Genomic DNA, 17,368 nt, shown 5'->3' with positions numbered 1-17,368 from the left:
TATTCAATTTAAACTTAAATTAAATTTGATGGCCAACTTCAGAAGGCTTGAATTAGGCTTGAATTGAGCTTGCTTAAGGCTTGAGATTAAATTAAGATTGAGTGAAATAGGTTTCAATTGGTCTTATTTTTAAATCTCAAGCTCAAATTAGACTTAGCTTCAACTCAACTCCAAACAAAATTTACAATTATTATTTTTAAAATAAAATTAACATAAAATAGAAATAAAAAGTAAGAATTAAATATAGGAAATAGAAAGGAAAACTATAGTTTCTTTTTTTTTTAATTTAATTTAAAAAAGAGCTTTTTCTTTAATCTAGATCTTTGACCAGGGGAATAAAATAAAGGAAATTATTTGGGGAAAGGAAACAGAAGCAAGTTGCTTGCTATAGAGAGAGAGAGCAGCAAAGAGAGGAGAGAGAGAAAGCAAGATAGATCTTCCTCATCTTTGTCTTTCTCTCTCTCTCTCTCTCGCGCGCGCGCTCTCTCTCTCTAGGGTTTCTAATTCTTGCTGTTGGAATCTGCACATCTCTTCTCCGATTTCCTATCGTTGATTTCGAGCGACCGACTTGGTCGGGCGGGGTTTGGAGGAGATGAAGGCGTCGCTCAGGAAGCTGCAAAGGTTCGCGCTCCACCGTAACGAGCAAAAGGAGAAGAGGGGGACTCATCACGTGGCCCAAGAAGATGAGCTCCTCCATGCCACCCAGGTTTGCCTTCTCTCTCTCTCTCTCTCTCTCGATCACTTTGCCTCCAAGAAGATCACGTGGTTTTTTTGGTGGCAAAGGAGGGATTTTTAGTACAATTACATGATTTTTGGTTGGATATTTTTGTTCATAATCCAATTGGATTCGTATACTTTCAGCTCACTCTTTCTTGAAAGTGGAAAATTTGTCATTTTAGATGCTGTAGCTTTGGGCTAAATCTGCGACACCTTTGGTCTCTCATTTATTTTTCTTCTTGTGAATTTAGCAAACGAAGAGTAGAGGAGAGAGAGAGAGAGAGAGAGAGAGAGAGAGAGAGAGAGAGAGAGAGAGAGAGAGAGAGAGAGAGAGAGAGAGAGAGAGAGTTGGTACTGCGCGCATGATATATGTGTTTTGTCTAATTTTTGTTTTCATTAGTCATTAGCTTTGGGACTTTCCGTTTCATGATGCATGGTGCTCATTGACGGGCTGCGTATCTTGTTGAAAACCTCGGATTAGTGAAGCTACAGATTTTTACCACGTGTGTGTCTAAATCTAGTCGTAAGGAACTTGAATTGGTTAGAATGTTTTGAAAATAAATGCATGTTAGAGGTGTTTGTTGCCTGCTACTGCAGCTCCCTCCTGTATTAGAAATATATGCGTGAATTATACCTGACTTTTATCTCTATTTTAGAGAGAAACATATAAAAAGATTGTGAATAGGGGACTGTTAATTTTACGAATATCACTCCTTTATTCACCACAATCGTGAATAGGGGATGCTTAATTTACAAATATCACTCCCATATTCAGCAACAATATTGGACATATTCTAACCTAACAATCTCTTAGTTATTATCAAAAGATTCAAACCTAACCAGTATGCTCATCCTTAAGTCTATTGCAAGGTGCTTCTCTACCTCCAACCAAAGCATAAAAATCTCCTCTGGCAACATTTCCCATATCATCTTGAGTTATCATTGTATTGTCGTCAATTCTTGCAACATTGGTTCTTTGAAGGATCATATAGAATATCCAGAAGAAAATATCGTTCGTGACTGTAAGTTAAGATGCAGCCTAGACATCCTCATTTATTTGCAGGTGGAGACCCAATTTATGTCCTTGTCACAAAGGTTGAGGAAGGCAAGTTAGTCAGCAAGGCCTTCAACATAGTTGGGAAAATAATTGGTGATCAGCATTCTCGTTGCAATCTCATGGAGGTTGAGTCGGATCCTAGCAGTAGTACCTTTATCATGAAGCTGTACTTCATCACTAGTCGTGCTATTGAGATTCGCCCCCAATTGTCATTGTCCTCCTCACTATCGCTAACGTCTCCAATTGAATCACTACATGATGGTGTTAGATCTGCTTGTGTTGGTACTGTTTGGACACTTGATTAGGGATCAAAACTGTGCTCCAAGTAGAGCATGTAGCATTAGAGAAGGTTTATCAAATGGAATATCCCTCGTTTGATAATCGATACGTTTCCTTACTTAGTATTAAGTTAATATAATTGGGGGTGCATAGGATCATTAGGCGTGACAAAGTCAAGGCTCAATTTAGTTGTAAGATGCTAAGCTCAAGTCACAGAATTGCTGGACTGTTATTTACAATATTGCCTAGTTGAGGGTGAGTTATCTTAACTTGGACATGAACCCTGAGGATGCTTTATACTCTACTTACGTTAGCAAGTAGCTAGGCAGCATTTCCTTGGAAAGTTTATGTACCACGTGTTGATCCTTGAGGCCTATTCTTAGCTTCACTATATATGTAGGATGCAATGCTTAATCTAGGGAACAAAAAAGGCCTTAAGATCTGATGTTCTTGTTGTCTTTTGTAGACTTCCCTAAATTCTTTATGCCTCCTTTTCCCTATTTTCACTTGGGTTGAGGAAAACAGCGTAACTGTCATCACAATTGTTTCCTTGTTTACTTATGAGAGTGAAGTACATCCATTTTTCATGTGAGAGGGATCATCTCCTAGTTGCAGAAGTCCATAATTGTGTCATGGAAGACTTTCAATGTTTTCCAGTGTATTCTGAACTTTTATCATTTTCATAGTCTCTACCCTTCTCAACTATTATCTCCTTTCCATTGACCTACTTCTCTATATTATCAGTATGTATAAATTGCATAGCTGTATGTGCTCACATGCACTATTTATTAGTTTTTTTTGTTTTTTTGTTGAGGTGTAATGATATAACATCTAGGGTGTAAATGAGCCGAGATCAAGTTAGCGGAGGTAGGCTTGGCTCTGCTCGAAATAAGTCAATAACTAAAAGAGAAGGTCAAAATGAGCTGGACTCAAGTTAAACCTGCTATGGGCAAGTCCGATCTTGTCTCGCCCTAATGACAAGCTGACCTTGAGGTTGGATTGGCTTTGGAAATCCCAACACTAGGCTAGCTAAGTTACTGGGAAAATACTTAAATGACTCTTCAAGTGGGGCATAATGGTTTGAAGACATAGAATGAGAACCTATTTAACCCAAACCTCTTAGCAGTAGGACTATTTTGGAACCAAATGTTTGTATAAGTACAGTCTAAAGCTAAATATTGATGACATGATTCAAATTTTAAAAGTGAAAGGCCGTCTTACAAATTGAGACAGCAAATGGTAGGTGAAAAGCTGCAACTAAATGTATAATATATATTACTTCGTGTGTTCAAGCTAAACTGAGCCAAGGCCAGGTCAAGATCAGCTCGTTTATTAAATTTATAATATATATAAAGTTAAATGAACTTCTATAGTATAACTCATTATGTTAAACAGCTAGTTTTGATACACTGATGGTGGACTTGACTTTTTTTCCAAGGGAAGTTTATCTGAAAATTCAACCGGAGAACAATATAAACAAAGAAAAAGGGGGCCATGGCCAAATTATATTTCTGCTATGTGTAGTATCTCATTGGCATACTTTGCAAGATGATAAAATGTGAATTTTTTTTCTCAATGAGTCAACTACATTCTTCATAGGATGTATATATTCTTTGAAGTGGGTGCTTTCGCTTTTGCAGGACATGCTAGATATGAGGGATAGTTATGATAGTTTGCTTTCAGCTGCTGCTGCAACTGCAAATAGTGCATATGGTATATTCCTCTCTTAATATCTTCTGTTGTTCCAGTATTATGATATTCTCTAAAATATCTTATTTAATTAAAGTATTCCTTTACTTGTGAAATACACTTGTGGTATACTTGTAAGAAATTCTAGCACTGTCTGCATGCTATGAATTTGTATCTTTTGATGTACGATTTTTTTTACCACATCCAAAAATTTCTGTACATTTTAGAAGTGTTTGCAGAGAAATGTTAAGCTCGAAGGTGTAAGTAATGAAGAATAAAGCAATATATAACTTCCAAAAAATCCAGATGTCATGAAAAAAAAAAATAAAGAACTAAGCATTCAGATAGGCCTAGGCCACCTATTGTTCAATTGGAAGAAGGGATATAAGAAGAATATTGGAAAACACTTAGCACAGTGTGGATAAATAGAAGGGTTATGCAGTTATCTTATTCCCCTTGCTTCTGAGTGAAAAGGACAATATGCCATATGATGGCATAATTATGAGATCTATTATTGGTTAAATTGCAGATAGGTAAAATAACATGTTTCCAAACTTAAGTGGTAAGGTAAGGATGTTGAGATGAATGATAGGTTGTACTATAAGATATAATAAAAATTAATTAGTGGCAAGTTGGTCGCACCAGCAGTGTGCAAGAAAATCATTTAAGTCCGTTTGAACATGTTCTTTGAAGCCATTTAAGGTAGAAAGAAATAAGAATTTAGTTCAGGCTAAAGTTTCCTCAAAGATTGAAGATCAGAGTAATTTGAACAGTAGTAAGATAAATTTGTCATGGAAACAATTATTTAAGAAAAAGGATAAGGTGTCATACAACGTCCCTCCCTATATCCTTCGTAGGCTGGAGCATCGGCATACAACCATTATTATCTATTGTACTTTTACCTGACATTAACTTTTCTAAAGAAAGATTATACTCAAGTATTATGCTTCTATATCTTAAGATATCAGACATGTATATATTTCTACAGAATTATCGGAGGCGCTGCGTGAAATGGGTACTTGTCTGCTCGAAAAGATCACACTGAATGATAATGATGAAACCAGTAAGTGCATCAAGTACTTCTTACATATTTTGCTGCATTTTATCTAAGTTATGTCTATAGATTATATGTCATTAGGAGGGGTAACAATTCTGACTATTTGCGAGTCGTCAGGATTTTGGAATCTACATATTTCAAGGTCTACTTTCCTGGAAAGATTTGATTAACTTCGTCACTTTCTGCACTTTCATACCTTTTGTTGAAAAGACAACTGATCTTTACCTTTTTCATGCCTTCCATGAGTTTTACATCACTATGCATTCAATTATAAGGGTCAGCTGTGTGTGTCTGTTTTGCCTGTTCAGCTCTAGTTTGTACAATCTCCTCCATAACGTGAGGTCTTATCTTTTCTAGTAACTTTTATCCAATTCCTCTTTGGTCTGCCTCTCCCCTTTAGCACTTTGATACCTCCATTTTCAATGGAGCCCCTCCTCACTGATGTAGCATGTGGTTTCATTGGGTCTTACTGAACTACCTCAAATGATTTTCTTAATGCTGATCCGTAATATACACATAGTCACATAATACTATGATCTCTTATTAAGTACAAAATGCTTCTATCATTTCCATTTTATTGGTGCATGCAGGTAAGGTTTTGTTGACGCTTGGGAAAGCACAGTTTGAACTTCAGAAACTTGTCGATAGTTATGTGAGTTATTGATTCCTCTCTGAGAGAAGTCGTCTGAAATTTTCTTTTGTTAATGCTTTTCTTCATGGTTTGTTGATTTTTCTTTATTCTGTTCTCAGCGTGTCCATGTCACACAGACCATTACAACTCCATCAGAATCTCTCCTCAAAGAGCTTCAAATTGTAGAGGTCTATTCAACTTTTAAAGTTTATCCCTTATTTATGATGTGCTTAAATGTTATGGTTGAGCTACAAGTTACTAGAATGTTCAATGCATGTGTTTATAGAAGTAATTGAATCCGCTCTCTCCCTTGCTTTTGAGGTTGAGTTGTTTTGTGCTATCATTCTTGTTTCTGGGTGTTAGATTTTTCAAATTGAGATGAATGTGAAGGCTCACTTATGATCACCCTAATGGCATGGGCTAATTGACTAGGATTTTCTTGCTTGGCTTTCTAAGACAAAGTACTCTTATTATTTGGAAGCGAACTGACAGTTATAAAGGCTTTTTATTGTTATTATGTGCTCTAGAATTTAGGAATGAAACTGTAGTTACTTTTTATGCTCTTATTTCAAAGATTGTTGTGCTAGTGGCATGTCCTATGCTGACGACACCTACTTGATACATATGTTTCATGGAGTATGTCGTGCCTAAGTCAGCACGAATGGCATCCCATTGATTATATATATTTTTGACCTTTTGCACTGTCAACAAAGTCTATTTAGGCCTCAAATGAGTCAAGTCTTGTTAATCCCTATATTAATTCGTCTCTTGTTTGTTTTCCTCAAATTAATTTTAGCAATTCCCAAGTATGGTCAAAAAGCTGGAAAAAAGAAACTCTACTTTTGGTCAATAATATACACCCAAATCTGAAAATAGTGGGATTAGATCTACTCAAATGAGGTATATCTAGTTGATTCCTGTATCCTTCTGTTCCTTTTTAACTCATTTCCCCCTTATTTCAGATTTTTTAAAAGTAGGGGGAAACCCACAGTGCCTCTAATTTCACTAATTTATGGCTATTTTCCTTACATCTACATCTATAATGTTACATTAGCAGGTATTGTCAGCAAACTAGTACATAACGTATCAGTCTCCATGTTTGCTATGATTTCACTTGATTTTTGCTTCCTTTTTCTTGTCGGAAAAGACAGTGAGAGATGAAAGAAGACTCACTGTGACACCATTCTCTTGGCGATCCCACCTCCTGTTCGACATCGAAGAGCCTCACAAGCTTGACTACCCCTTCACATTTTATCTCTTCTTGAGCCCTTAAGGATGGAGAGAACTAAGATGAAAGTCTGAAAGAGATTCCTTTATTTCCACTAATCTTACTAAGTGCCGATCTGCATGAGGCATGCTAGCCAATACAACTAAGTTTGGTTATATTTCTCACTTGTCATTTCTTTAACAAGCCCCTGATTTCAGCTCTTTAGCTATATGGATCCTCTTCTTTCATTCATATCTATTTGATATAAGGTTCTTTATTAAATTAAGTGATATGATGTTCTTTTGTCCTAACTTTCTCCCATGTAATTGTGGCCTTCCCCTCCCTTCTAAGGCTGGCTCCATAGTAAAGTCACTCCCTACTACTGCTTTCTACAGTCCCCTTTTTGTGCGCCAAAACAATCTTATGTAGGCATTCCAGCTAATTTTTATTGCTTTTTTTACATCTTATATAGTAAATAGTAACCTCACTCATCGATTTTAACATCTTTATCTTTATTACATTCAACTTTTGAATAATAATTTTTGGTTGACCATTATTCTGATCGAACAAGAATGGCTTCTCTTGTACTCATCTTATGATGTTTTCCTTTTGGGTACATGGCTATTGCACAACACACTAGAGATACTTCTCCATTTTTCTATCCTATTCTAATGTTATTTGACTTATTGATCTTCCCAGCTAGCTGAGCATAGATCCATAGAAGGGAAAAATCCCTCCTAGATACTTGTCTATCAAAGATACGTATTTTGTTTTCAACATCTTGATGTCTTGAGTTACTACAATTGCATTCCATATAGTTAGTATTGGTCCTACTTGTTCTAAAACATTTAGATCTCAGTTTTCTTCATCTTTTCTATCAAGAAGTCTTCTTTCAATTGCTCAAGTCCTGTAAATAATTCTTTCAGATCTAGCTGAACTTATGTCTAGCTGTTGCTTTTCTGACTGCATTCACCACATAATTACAAAAATATTTTGTATGTTGGGGTACTATACCTAATCGTTTCATGGGCTCCATCTATATAATCATTTGGTGACCCCATAATGAAGATCAGCTGTATGCATATCTAAGAGAAGACACAAGAGGATCTTAAGATGAAGATCTTGTAGCCTCAAATATCTAATTCATATAGCAAATGTACTCAGAATTTTTGGTAGGTAGAGGGTGAGAATGGAATGGATATGGGTTTGGTATATACTATATCCATGTAAATAGCATTCAACAAATGTCATTATATATAAAACTAATACTCAGGAGGGCACCCTTAATGCAAAGGAAAAGCTTTTTCAACTGCACCTGGTTCTGACCTGTTTAAAAAACAGCTTCTCCAATATATCTTGCCCTCATGGGAGCTATGCAATGTGTGCCTCATGCACTTGTATTCTTTCCTTTTTATGTTTTCATATATAAAAAAATGCTTGCTTGTATCTTTATGCTACTAATCTTGGGGTTCTAGTCAATTGTGCCTTGCCAAGATTAGCTGTTTGTGCCTATGGTATGTGTAGTATTTTATGTACCTTTGTTGGATAAAGCACAATAACTCTTAGAATGTTTGTTTATACAGGAGATGAAACGCCAATGTGATGATAAAAGGTATTAATCTTATACGCAGCAAATTTTGATCTACGTTCTCCTGCAATGCCATGATTTCTTACTTTGCCATATTATTTTCAGAGACTTGTATAAGTTAATGTTAGCAGCACAGAGAGATAAAGGAAGGACAAGGCACAACAAAGGTGAAACTTTCTCTGTAGAACAATTACAGCAAGCTCAAGAAGATTACCAAGAGGAGGCAACTCTATTTGTGTTTCGGTTAAAATCATTAAAACAAGGACAGTTTCGAAGTATTTTGACACAGGCTGCTCGACACCATGCTGCACAGGTAGTTCCCACTTTCCTGCTACCAATGATATCTTTTATCTAACATGAGGAATTAATATGCAATATGTCATTATTTTCTTTTGTGATTTAGTTAAATTTCTTTAGAAAAGGAGTTAAGTCTCTGGAGGTGGTTGAGCCACATGTCAAAGTAGTTGCGGAGCAGCAGCATATTGATTATCAGTTTTGTGGTCTTGAGGACGAAAACTCAAACGAGGATGATGGCGATATTGAGGACGACAATTCTGGTGGTTATGATGGCAATGATTACAGGGAATTGAGTTTTGACTATTGTCAAAATGACCATCGCCAAGATGTTAGTTCTATGTCTAGAAACTCAATGGAGGTAAGAACTAAGAAGATCTATATTTTTTCCAAGGACTTGTTAAATTCTCATGTTAAAGCATCCATTTAAATTGAGCATCGATACATAATTCAGTTAGTTAGTCAGCTCATTTTAGTGTATGCATTTATTTGTGCAGTCTGTGCTCATGCATGTTGTGAACCATGTTATATTGAATGGAGTCAAACTTAAGTTGGTAATTTTTCCTCCAGTCCAATTGAGAACCACCAAAAAGGAAAATGATTCTATGTTTAAAATCCCTCAAAACCAAAGATGATGTTCTTGAAGCCTCCTAGGTATGCATCTAGTCTTAGGAATACAGAAAATCAAGAAATTCACAGAAGTGCATGACCCATGATTTGATTCGAGATGCAAACCAGATTCATTGTATACAATCCGAGTGAGTTGAGTGTTCTAAAGCAAAACTGAGATTTTTTTTAAAAAATATTTTCTTCAGATCTGTCCCATCAAAGAATATGGATTCTGATTATACATGTTTAGTCTAGGTTATTTGCAAGAAATTTATCTCAATTCAGTTAGTATATTGTGTATTTTACAATATTTGTGCTAGAATCTTTGTATGCTAGGTCAAAGCTTCACGAAATCAGAATTTAATGAAGCTAAGGAATAACATGCGCTCGTTCCCTATAACACACTTATGTTTTTTGTTAAGTTTAACTGTCAGTGCAGAGGGAAAAAAATATGATGTAAAAGAAATTATGCGAGTTTTACTGCTGAGGAACTGCTAATAACCCATAAATTGACTTCAATAGTACATATGGAAACGACACAGAAAAAACTATTTCTCATCCAGTCATTAGATGAATTCAAGCCTTTTTCCTTATTTGGAAGAGTAATGAAGAATTCATCATCCATTTTACCTTTGATGGCTTTATCAGATTCCTTTACTAATTGCATCATATAAATCTCTAGATGCAACAGTCTATAGTGCATTGACTTAAAGCTTTAAGGAAATCTACCTGTGAAATGATCATTTTTGCTGCAATGCTTGATGAAGAAGGCTGTGTGGAGTAGATTTATCACCTTCTGATTTACTAATGATTGTGAATATTTAGGGTTTGTTGGGAAATATTTGTGGAAGAGCTGCAGTCGGATTTAGCATATAATACAAATTTTAAACCTTCTGTTTTAGCGGTATTATAGTTCAAACCCTATGATCAACTTTTTGCATGTCGAGTCCTAAGTTTTTACCTACATCCTAGGTTAGATTTAACTCAGTAAGGTTTGAAGAAAGGTATCAACATTCTCTATGCTCTTTATGTTAAATTTATCTCACTTCTATTACTGAAGATACCCTCACTTTCCTTCTCTAAGAGCAAACTTCTCCTTTTCGCACCCATTTCCTGTCAATCCACTGTCCACATTGAATACCCACTCCTGCTGGCTGCGGACAGTTCGCCAAATAACCACCATTGCTGTGATTGGTCTGTTCCTCAAGAATCTGCAAATGTTGATGCAGATCAGTTTGCCTGCCTTGGTTCAGTAATCTTCATCTTAGATAGTTAGATTAGACTGAAAACTTTAGTAACTTTACATATATGGTTAAAATTAGGCCAAACATATGGCTTTGACAGACTAATGTTTAATGTGTTTATTGGGCAAAAACTAGGAAATATAGTGCTCGACTTGTAGACATTGAAAATGGACACAAATTGAATATTGTTAAAGTTTAAGTTGTGAAATGAAAATTTTCTGGTGAATTGTGTTACAACCACAAGACTGAAGGCTTTATAATAGTACTGATTGGATTTATGAAGGATATACATAGAAGATATAATTATTACTTTTGTAGGTTTGAGAAGGCAACTTGGCTAGATTTAATCTCTAGTATAAGAAAAAGTTTTGAGACAATAAGACTTGATGAAATTGACAGAGATGTTGAAAAATGAGGACAGTAAATCCTAGGCTGCACAAGCAGGAAGTACAATGAACAGGAACTAGTAGTTGTTACTGACAACTTTGTCTTTTTGGAAGAAAAGACATGTTTTACGAAGACATTTAATCTTGGGCAAATGAATTTTGATTTTGAGAAGACAATGCTGTTAAGCTCAATCATCTCTTATATTTGTGCAAACTGGTGGAAAAAGATGAAAGCATGCAATTTATTGCTGGCACTTGGTAGCAAACAATACAAGCTCAGGAGTCGGCCAACTCATTAGGCATTGCTTTAGGAATATCAATTTCTTTGCACTGTTGGTGGTACCAAACGCAAAATATAATCTAACGGTTTCTACTCCTTGAAAATTTAGAATGATGGTGGTTGTTAAGTGTTAAGGACTTTTCCAAAACCAACCATGAAAGTAATAGTTAGTAAGAAAAGGAAAGGTTGTTTGGAGAGGTTGTTTATATGGCTTAAACCCATTGTCAGTTGTGGTGCAGAGGCAACATTTAGTGTTACACTAAGTGATGCCATCTTGAAACTTAGTGGTTGTACTAGCAATCTTCAGGTTAACGATTTTGAATCATGTCCTTTGGTATGAGTTCCTTGGTCCTTGTTCTTGCAAGATCTAGGAAGCACGCATACTGCCATCCTCGCAGCATATTTGTATTAGATTCAATATCAGATATAATACTTGTTGGATACTTCAGGATATGTATCTACTTCCTTTTAGTATCTGTTTTTTTTTTCCTAAAAATAATATGAATATTGCGGAAACTTCTTTAAGACTTCCATGATTCCAATCAATATGAGTCAAGTGAAGTAGGCTATTACATTTCACTTCCTATCACATCTAGAATGCTTTATTTGTGCACAGAGGCATGGTTTGTGTATTTCCAGGAGGCTTAACTAGGAAATGGTGTTACAATGTCAATTTCTTATGATCTATAAATCAAAGTTGCTCGTTTATCTTACATCTTAGTTTGTCATATACTAAGCAATCTATAGGACCTTTTGTTATGAAAGGTAGTTATTTTTAATTGATAATTGGAGGTCTCAGTATATAAACTATCACAGACTATGATAATATATAATTCCTCAACTAAGAAAATGCAAGTAGAAGTACACTAATATATATGCGCAGACAAAAGTATATACATGTGTGAGGTACATATCACAAATGTATCATATACTTGTTGTTTGAGATATTTTGATATTGGTGCATCTGTGTCGTTTCTATATCCATGTTCCATATTGCAAGATTCATGCCATAATTTCTTTTTCAGGAATCTCTAGACAAAAACCAAGCAGATTTTCTCCCTTCTAGTAGAGGACCAAGAGATGGCATTCAGTCAGCACCGATTTTACCTGACAAGAAAATTGAGCCGTCTGAAAGGATAAAACTGATTCAACCTTCATTGTCAAAGAAGTTTCACACTTATGTTTTACCTACGCCGGGTGACATAAGTAGCTCATCTTTATCAGGCTCAAGCAAGCCCATTCCTAGATCTCAGTTAGAAAGCAAGGGCGACTTGCAAGCACAGCTGTGGCACTCATCCCCATTACAACCAAATATGAATTTGAAATATTTAAGAGATGATGACCTTCGAAGTCCCACCAGATCAACTCAAGAACAGTCAGTTCTCAAAGAGAGCAATATTAATAGTAGCTTGATGAAGATTCCCCCTCGTTTGAGTGAAGGGTCAGCTTTGCCCCGCTATAGTCCAGAAAATGCTTCTGATACCAAAAAGAGTAGGAGAGAAGCCTTTTCTGGTCCATTACCAAGTAATACATGGTCAAGCAAGCCTGTAGCAAATGATTCAGTGTCATCAGTGAAATATCCTCATGCAGCTACAAAGCCAACAATTATTTCAAGGCCCAAGCCATTGATGCCCCCAAAAGTCTCTCCTGGTGCGTCACCTCCTTTGTCATCACCAAGAATCAATGAACTTCATGAGCTTCCTCGACCACCAATCAATTCAACAAAACCTACAAGGCCTCCCAGTTTGGTTGCCCATTCAGCCCCTTTGGTGCCTAGAGGCCAAGAGTGTTGCCAAAGCAAAATGCCATCAATTGCATCACAGACAGCTTCACCTCTACCAACACCACCTGGGGTTATGGCTCGTAGTTTTTCTATACCCTCCAGTGGTCAAAGAACACCAAGAATAAGAGCTTCTAAATTGCCAAGTGTTCCTTATGATAACAACCCCACTATGGATGTATCTTCACCTCCTTTAACACCACTCTCTTTGGCAAATACCCAGGCAACACCACCAGCTTTTGAATCACATACTCAGGATACGAAAACATGAGGTGATTTTGTAAGATCTTGCATGATATATGTTTTTATGTTGATAAATTTAAGTAAGCAGAGCTGTTAGATGTCATGAATAATATTAAATTTCAATATTTTGACATTTCAATTCATTTTCTTAATTAGAGATTTTATCTAGCAGTAGGCTGCTAATTTTGGAATACCTCTTACGTTATATTATGTAGTCATTTCCATTGTAAACAGTTGCATAAATTGCAGAAGCGATGATGTCAAATGGAGGAATGGTTGGTTAGGCCACGTATTTCAAACTGTAATGACTTAGAAGTTGAAGCTTAATGGTTTGTCATTATATTATTTATGTAGTTGAGACTAGACAGCAAGATACATGAAGATTCTGAATCAATGACATTCCTTTGGAACTACCCGATTGTGAAATTAAATGTTTGGATTTCCATGTCAGGGTCTTTTCAACCCGGCTGACACCAAACCTTACCTAGTGCGACCAATAGTATACTAAACAAAGAAATCAAATGATTTGCCCAACCTTCTCTTTAGTCAAGGAATGTCATAGGAGTCCAAAGGGCACTCAGTTCATCATAAAAGTAATTCTCAGAAAATGGAAAAGTGACAATGAGATAGTAGCATGCTGTTTGGCAATATAGTCTGATTATATTAGGTTCTGGTCTCAGACATATGATTCTTTGGTGGAATGCAGGGACAATCATCCAATTCTTGTTAAGAGCAAAAATTGTCAGTGGCAACAAAGCTAGGATAGAAGGCACTAAGTCTGAAGTTTGAATGATGGATGCTAATTTTGTGATCAGTGTATTGGGTTACACCATTGGTGTTTTGATTTTGATCAGAAGTCTATCGGACCTCAGAGTGATAGGAAGAAATAGGTGGTTATGATGTTAGTCCATTATTATTTGGTTTTATTTTTATTTTCATTGGGTCCATTTAGATGTTTCATTATTATTGCTATTATTTTGTTTTCTGTGAGTTGCACCCGGGTGGTAAAGTGGTATCCAAGAAGAAAATTATCTTATTCTTTTCTATGCACATCTTCAGGACCCTTACAACATTTCTGTCTTGTGGTCAACCAGAGCGTGATTATGATTTATTCTCGTGTTAGCTGTTTTTAAGGCAGTCTAAATTACCCTATGAAAGGAGTCCTTTTTGTTTTCAGGTTGGTCTGAGGTGATTGTTGGCTGAGATTAGCATATGTATGACACTTATTTGAAGAGGAACTTGAAAAAGGAATGTTAGGTTTGTCTACTTCTTTCTTTTCTCAATTTCTCAACTTTTATCTGATTCTTCTTTTTGTCTTTAGTTTCCTTAATATCAATGTTGTCTACATTATGAATCTGTTATATTAAGTTATTGTCTTAGCTCACCTTTTAATTTGTATAGCTCTAATAGATTCTTATTACTATTTGGTCATTCAAAATGTTTGCACTAGCTTGATTACTTGGTCTAAATTCATTAGCACATGTATAGGCTTCTAAATTGCTGTAAAGAATACGCCTTGTTCTTTTGTTTCTGTCATCCTAAGTGATCAAGTGCAAGCATATAAATTTTTATAATTAAGTGTTACGAATTATATTTGGACTAATCTAGACACAAGAAAATTATGACAATTTTTATGGTGATAGCCTCATAAGTTTGTTTTAGTGGCTTTGGTTTCATGTGAATTAAAGGTCGAGATGAAAAGTTAAAAATAAAATAATAAAAGGTCAGAATAAGACAGATCAGTAAATATCCGACGTCGTGGCGGTCATCGGAGGGTGATGAATGGCTAAGGGTAGTGGTGGACGACCGTATAGTATGATGGCTTATGGTGGGGGATGATAGCTAGGATTTGAGTGCTTGAGGTGGATTTAAAGTTATGATCTCCTTCTACGAAGATGAAGAAGATTTAACGGTAATAAGAATAAATCGGCTAAACCCAAGATGCACTCAACGATTATAATCAACTTAAGACCACTCTTATTTATAGGAGTAAAGCCCTAGCGAATCAAATCCACATGTGGGTTATCCGCTTTATTTGAATTTAAAAATAATAAGCAAATCTAACTAACTCAACTTGACTGACTTAATCCACATGGTCGAATCGTAACATTAAGATATATGTCCCGAAACAATCTAAAAACATATATAGTTTCCTTTATTCTTCGCAACAAAATGCCTAAAGCACACTTTGCTTCCTGATTTTCAAAAGCTGGAGAATTTAATTCTTCTAGAATAATGATTACAAATGGTCTCCAAGTTATAATATGAGTTTTAGATTATCTGTGGGAGTCATAATAAGGGGCGAGTCTGAGCTGAAAAAAATGGTAACTATATACCATGGATGGCCATGCCGACGACGTATCGGCATGTGGCAGGAGGGGTGCTGCACAGCACCCTTCCTAGTAGTTCACTGCTCACCATCAACTTTGTTGTTGAGCTACCCATTGCTAATCGCCATCGCCGTCATCGTTGCTCAAGCTCGCGTTTGGTGCACTAGCCCGAAGGAGGAGGAAGAGAGAGAGAGAGAGAGAGGGGGAGGGAGGGAGGGAGGGAGGGAGGGGGAGGGAGAGCGAGAGAGAAGGTTATCGGTTAAAAACTTAAGTTGTGGATCTGGATCGCTCAGGCGATGGTGACGGCGAAGGCAAGCGGCGATTGGCAATGGCAACAATGAAGGCAAAGTTGAGTATCTCTTATTATTTTTTTCTCTACTTCTCTTATGGCACGGTCGGCAAGTGTCACGGCATATGCCGTGTTATGCTGTTTCGGCTGGTGGTCGGCACAATCCATGCCTGTGGCACGGCCATCGTTGCTATATACTATATCTACTTTAATTCCCTCTAACATGTTCGTCCAATCCTGTTTCTTTGAATCTATGGTAGAGATGGATTATCTTTCAGACATTTCAAACTCTGATGGAGGAAACCAGAAAAAAACTTTTTGCATCCATGAATTGGAATGTGAAATTCTTTTCCTGTCAACCAGGGAATTTCTCTTTAGAGCGCACATCTTCCTCCTATTTATTATGCAGTTTACTTGAGATTTTGAATGCACACTCGTGCACATTGATATCTGCAAACGACAGATTAGCAAACACTCAACTCTATGAAAACCACTATTTTGCAATACAGAGTTGCGGGATCTTTTTACGAAATGCGGTTAGTGGTGGTTTACGTCATATGCTTAAGAATGTCAGAAGGATGGATTTTGCAATACTAGGTGAGTTTATCTCCAAATCCTTCTCATGGCTAGATGAACATGTGGTGATGAATTTGGGTTTATGTAGTTCAATGTAGATTGTAGAGGAACAACAATCTCCCTAAATCATAGATTGAATAATTTTCTTCACAGGGTACGTGGAGAACAGTTTAGAGGATGGTGATGATGCACTCTTTCTTGTACCAAATTTAATATTGTTTCGCCAAACAGATGCTCTATTGACTTCTTGCTTGCCTTTCTACTAGTTGATATGGGTGAATGTGAGTTGAACTATTGCTAGGGAGATGGAAGAGATCAATTCTCTTTTTGAGGGATAAACTAATCATAAACATGCCATTGTAAAACTGAATGATGTGCCCTCTCTACAAAAGTTCCCAGTTCACCTGTAGAAATTTGTCAGACATCCACTCACTTGTGCAATGATGTCCAAATTGTGTAAGAAAAAAGCTGATTGTGCATAGACATATTGAATTGATAATTTTTAGAATGAAATATTCTACTGTGAGAGTTAGTATTCTAATAACTGCCTCTTTATTGAACATCCATAATCATCAGACCTTGCAGTTTGATTATTTGAATTCAACCATGAATCTAGGATTAGAGAATGTATAATAATAACAAGATTGCAAATTTGTGCCTTGTTTCAGGCTATATGTTAATTGTCTCACTGGTGCTGCTTCTTTGGCTGCAGGGTTCTTGTGACCAAATTCAGTTTAGCTGGCAAACTGATCAGCAACTTCAAAGATAGCATCTGCGTGCGGATTCTGTACATAACAATGTCTCTTCTTAAGTTTACCCCATTCGACCTAAAAGAGAAAAGAAAAAGAAAAAAAAAACAAGAGTTCTCTTTGCTAGGTAGTGTGTTATGGGAGTGATGGGAATAAGTTTTTCAAGTAGAAAGATCCTTCAGTGTACTGATTCATTAACAAGGGATTTTTACTTCCTTTTTTTTTTCTTTTCTTTTTCCTTATTAGACTGCTCTTGTCCATTATCTATTCTTGTTTCAATTAATTTCTTTGAATCCAACTGTCCTTTGGGATGTTTACAATCAGCCCCAAATTTTTCCAATGTCATGGAGTTGATGTCCTTTG

At 36.3% G+C, this 17,368-nt stretch overlaps 1 protein-coding gene across 3 annotated transcripts; it reads left to right on the top strand.

Moving 5' to 3' along the window:
• Nucleotides 1-377: 377 nt before the first annotated feature.
• Nucleotides 378-17,328, top strand: LOC140768528 (uncharacterized protein At2g33490-like). Of its 3 annotated transcripts, none has more exons than XM_073108838.1 (12): nt 378-706; nt 3,694-3,766; nt 4,731-4,805; nt 5,390-5,451; nt 5,550-5,618; nt 8,221-8,249; nt 8,331-8,538; nt 8,629-8,880; nt 12,064-13,090; nt 14,239-14,318; nt 16,190-16,277; nt 16,969-17,328. In XM_073108838.1, exons 1-9 carry the CDS (start codon nt 593-595, stop codon nt 13,087-13,089), a joined length of 1,908 nt encoding a protein of 635 aa, XP_072964939.1. In that variant the 5' UTR covers nt 378-592; the 3' UTR covers nt 13,090; nt 14,239-14,318; nt 16,190-16,277; nt 16,969-17,328. The 3 variants fall into 3 exon arrangements, with proteins under 3 accessions (XP_072964939.1, XP_072964940.1, XP_072964938.1); XM_073108839.1 differs by lacking the exon at nt 16,969-17,328 and adding an exon at nt 16,410-16,923; XM_073108837.1 differs by lacking the exon at nt 16,190-16,277.
• The last annotated feature ends 40 nt before the right edge of the window (nt 17,329-17,368 follow it).

This window comes from Typha angustifolia, chromosome 10, assembly GCF_048772165.1.
Source record: "Typha angustifolia cultivar Huaian chromosome 10, ASM4877216v1, whole genome shotgun sequence".
Taxonomy (NCBI): Eukaryota; Viridiplantae; Streptophyta; class Magnoliopsida; order Poales; family Typhaceae; genus Typha; species Typha angustifolia.
The sequence above is the reverse complement of the archived record's forward strand: the minus strand, read 5'-3'. Positions and strand labels throughout refer to the sequence as shown.

What these genes read in the sequence shown, in the direction of transcription:
- LOC140768528 (XM_073108837.1), top strand. Translation starts at nt 593, where the DNA reads ATGAAGGCGTCGCTCAGGAAGCTGCAAAGGTTCGCGCTCCACCGTAAC. An exon ending in AGCTCCTCCATGCCACCCAG is followed by an intron (nt 707 to 3,693) that starts GTTTGCCTTCTC and finishes TCGCTTTTGCAG; the next exon opens with GACATGCTAGATATGAGGGA. An exon ending in CTCGACACCATGCTGCACAG is followed by an intron (nt 8,539 to 8,628) that starts GTAGTTCCCACT and finishes TTTGTGATTTAG; the next exon opens with TTAAATTTCTTTAGAAAAGG.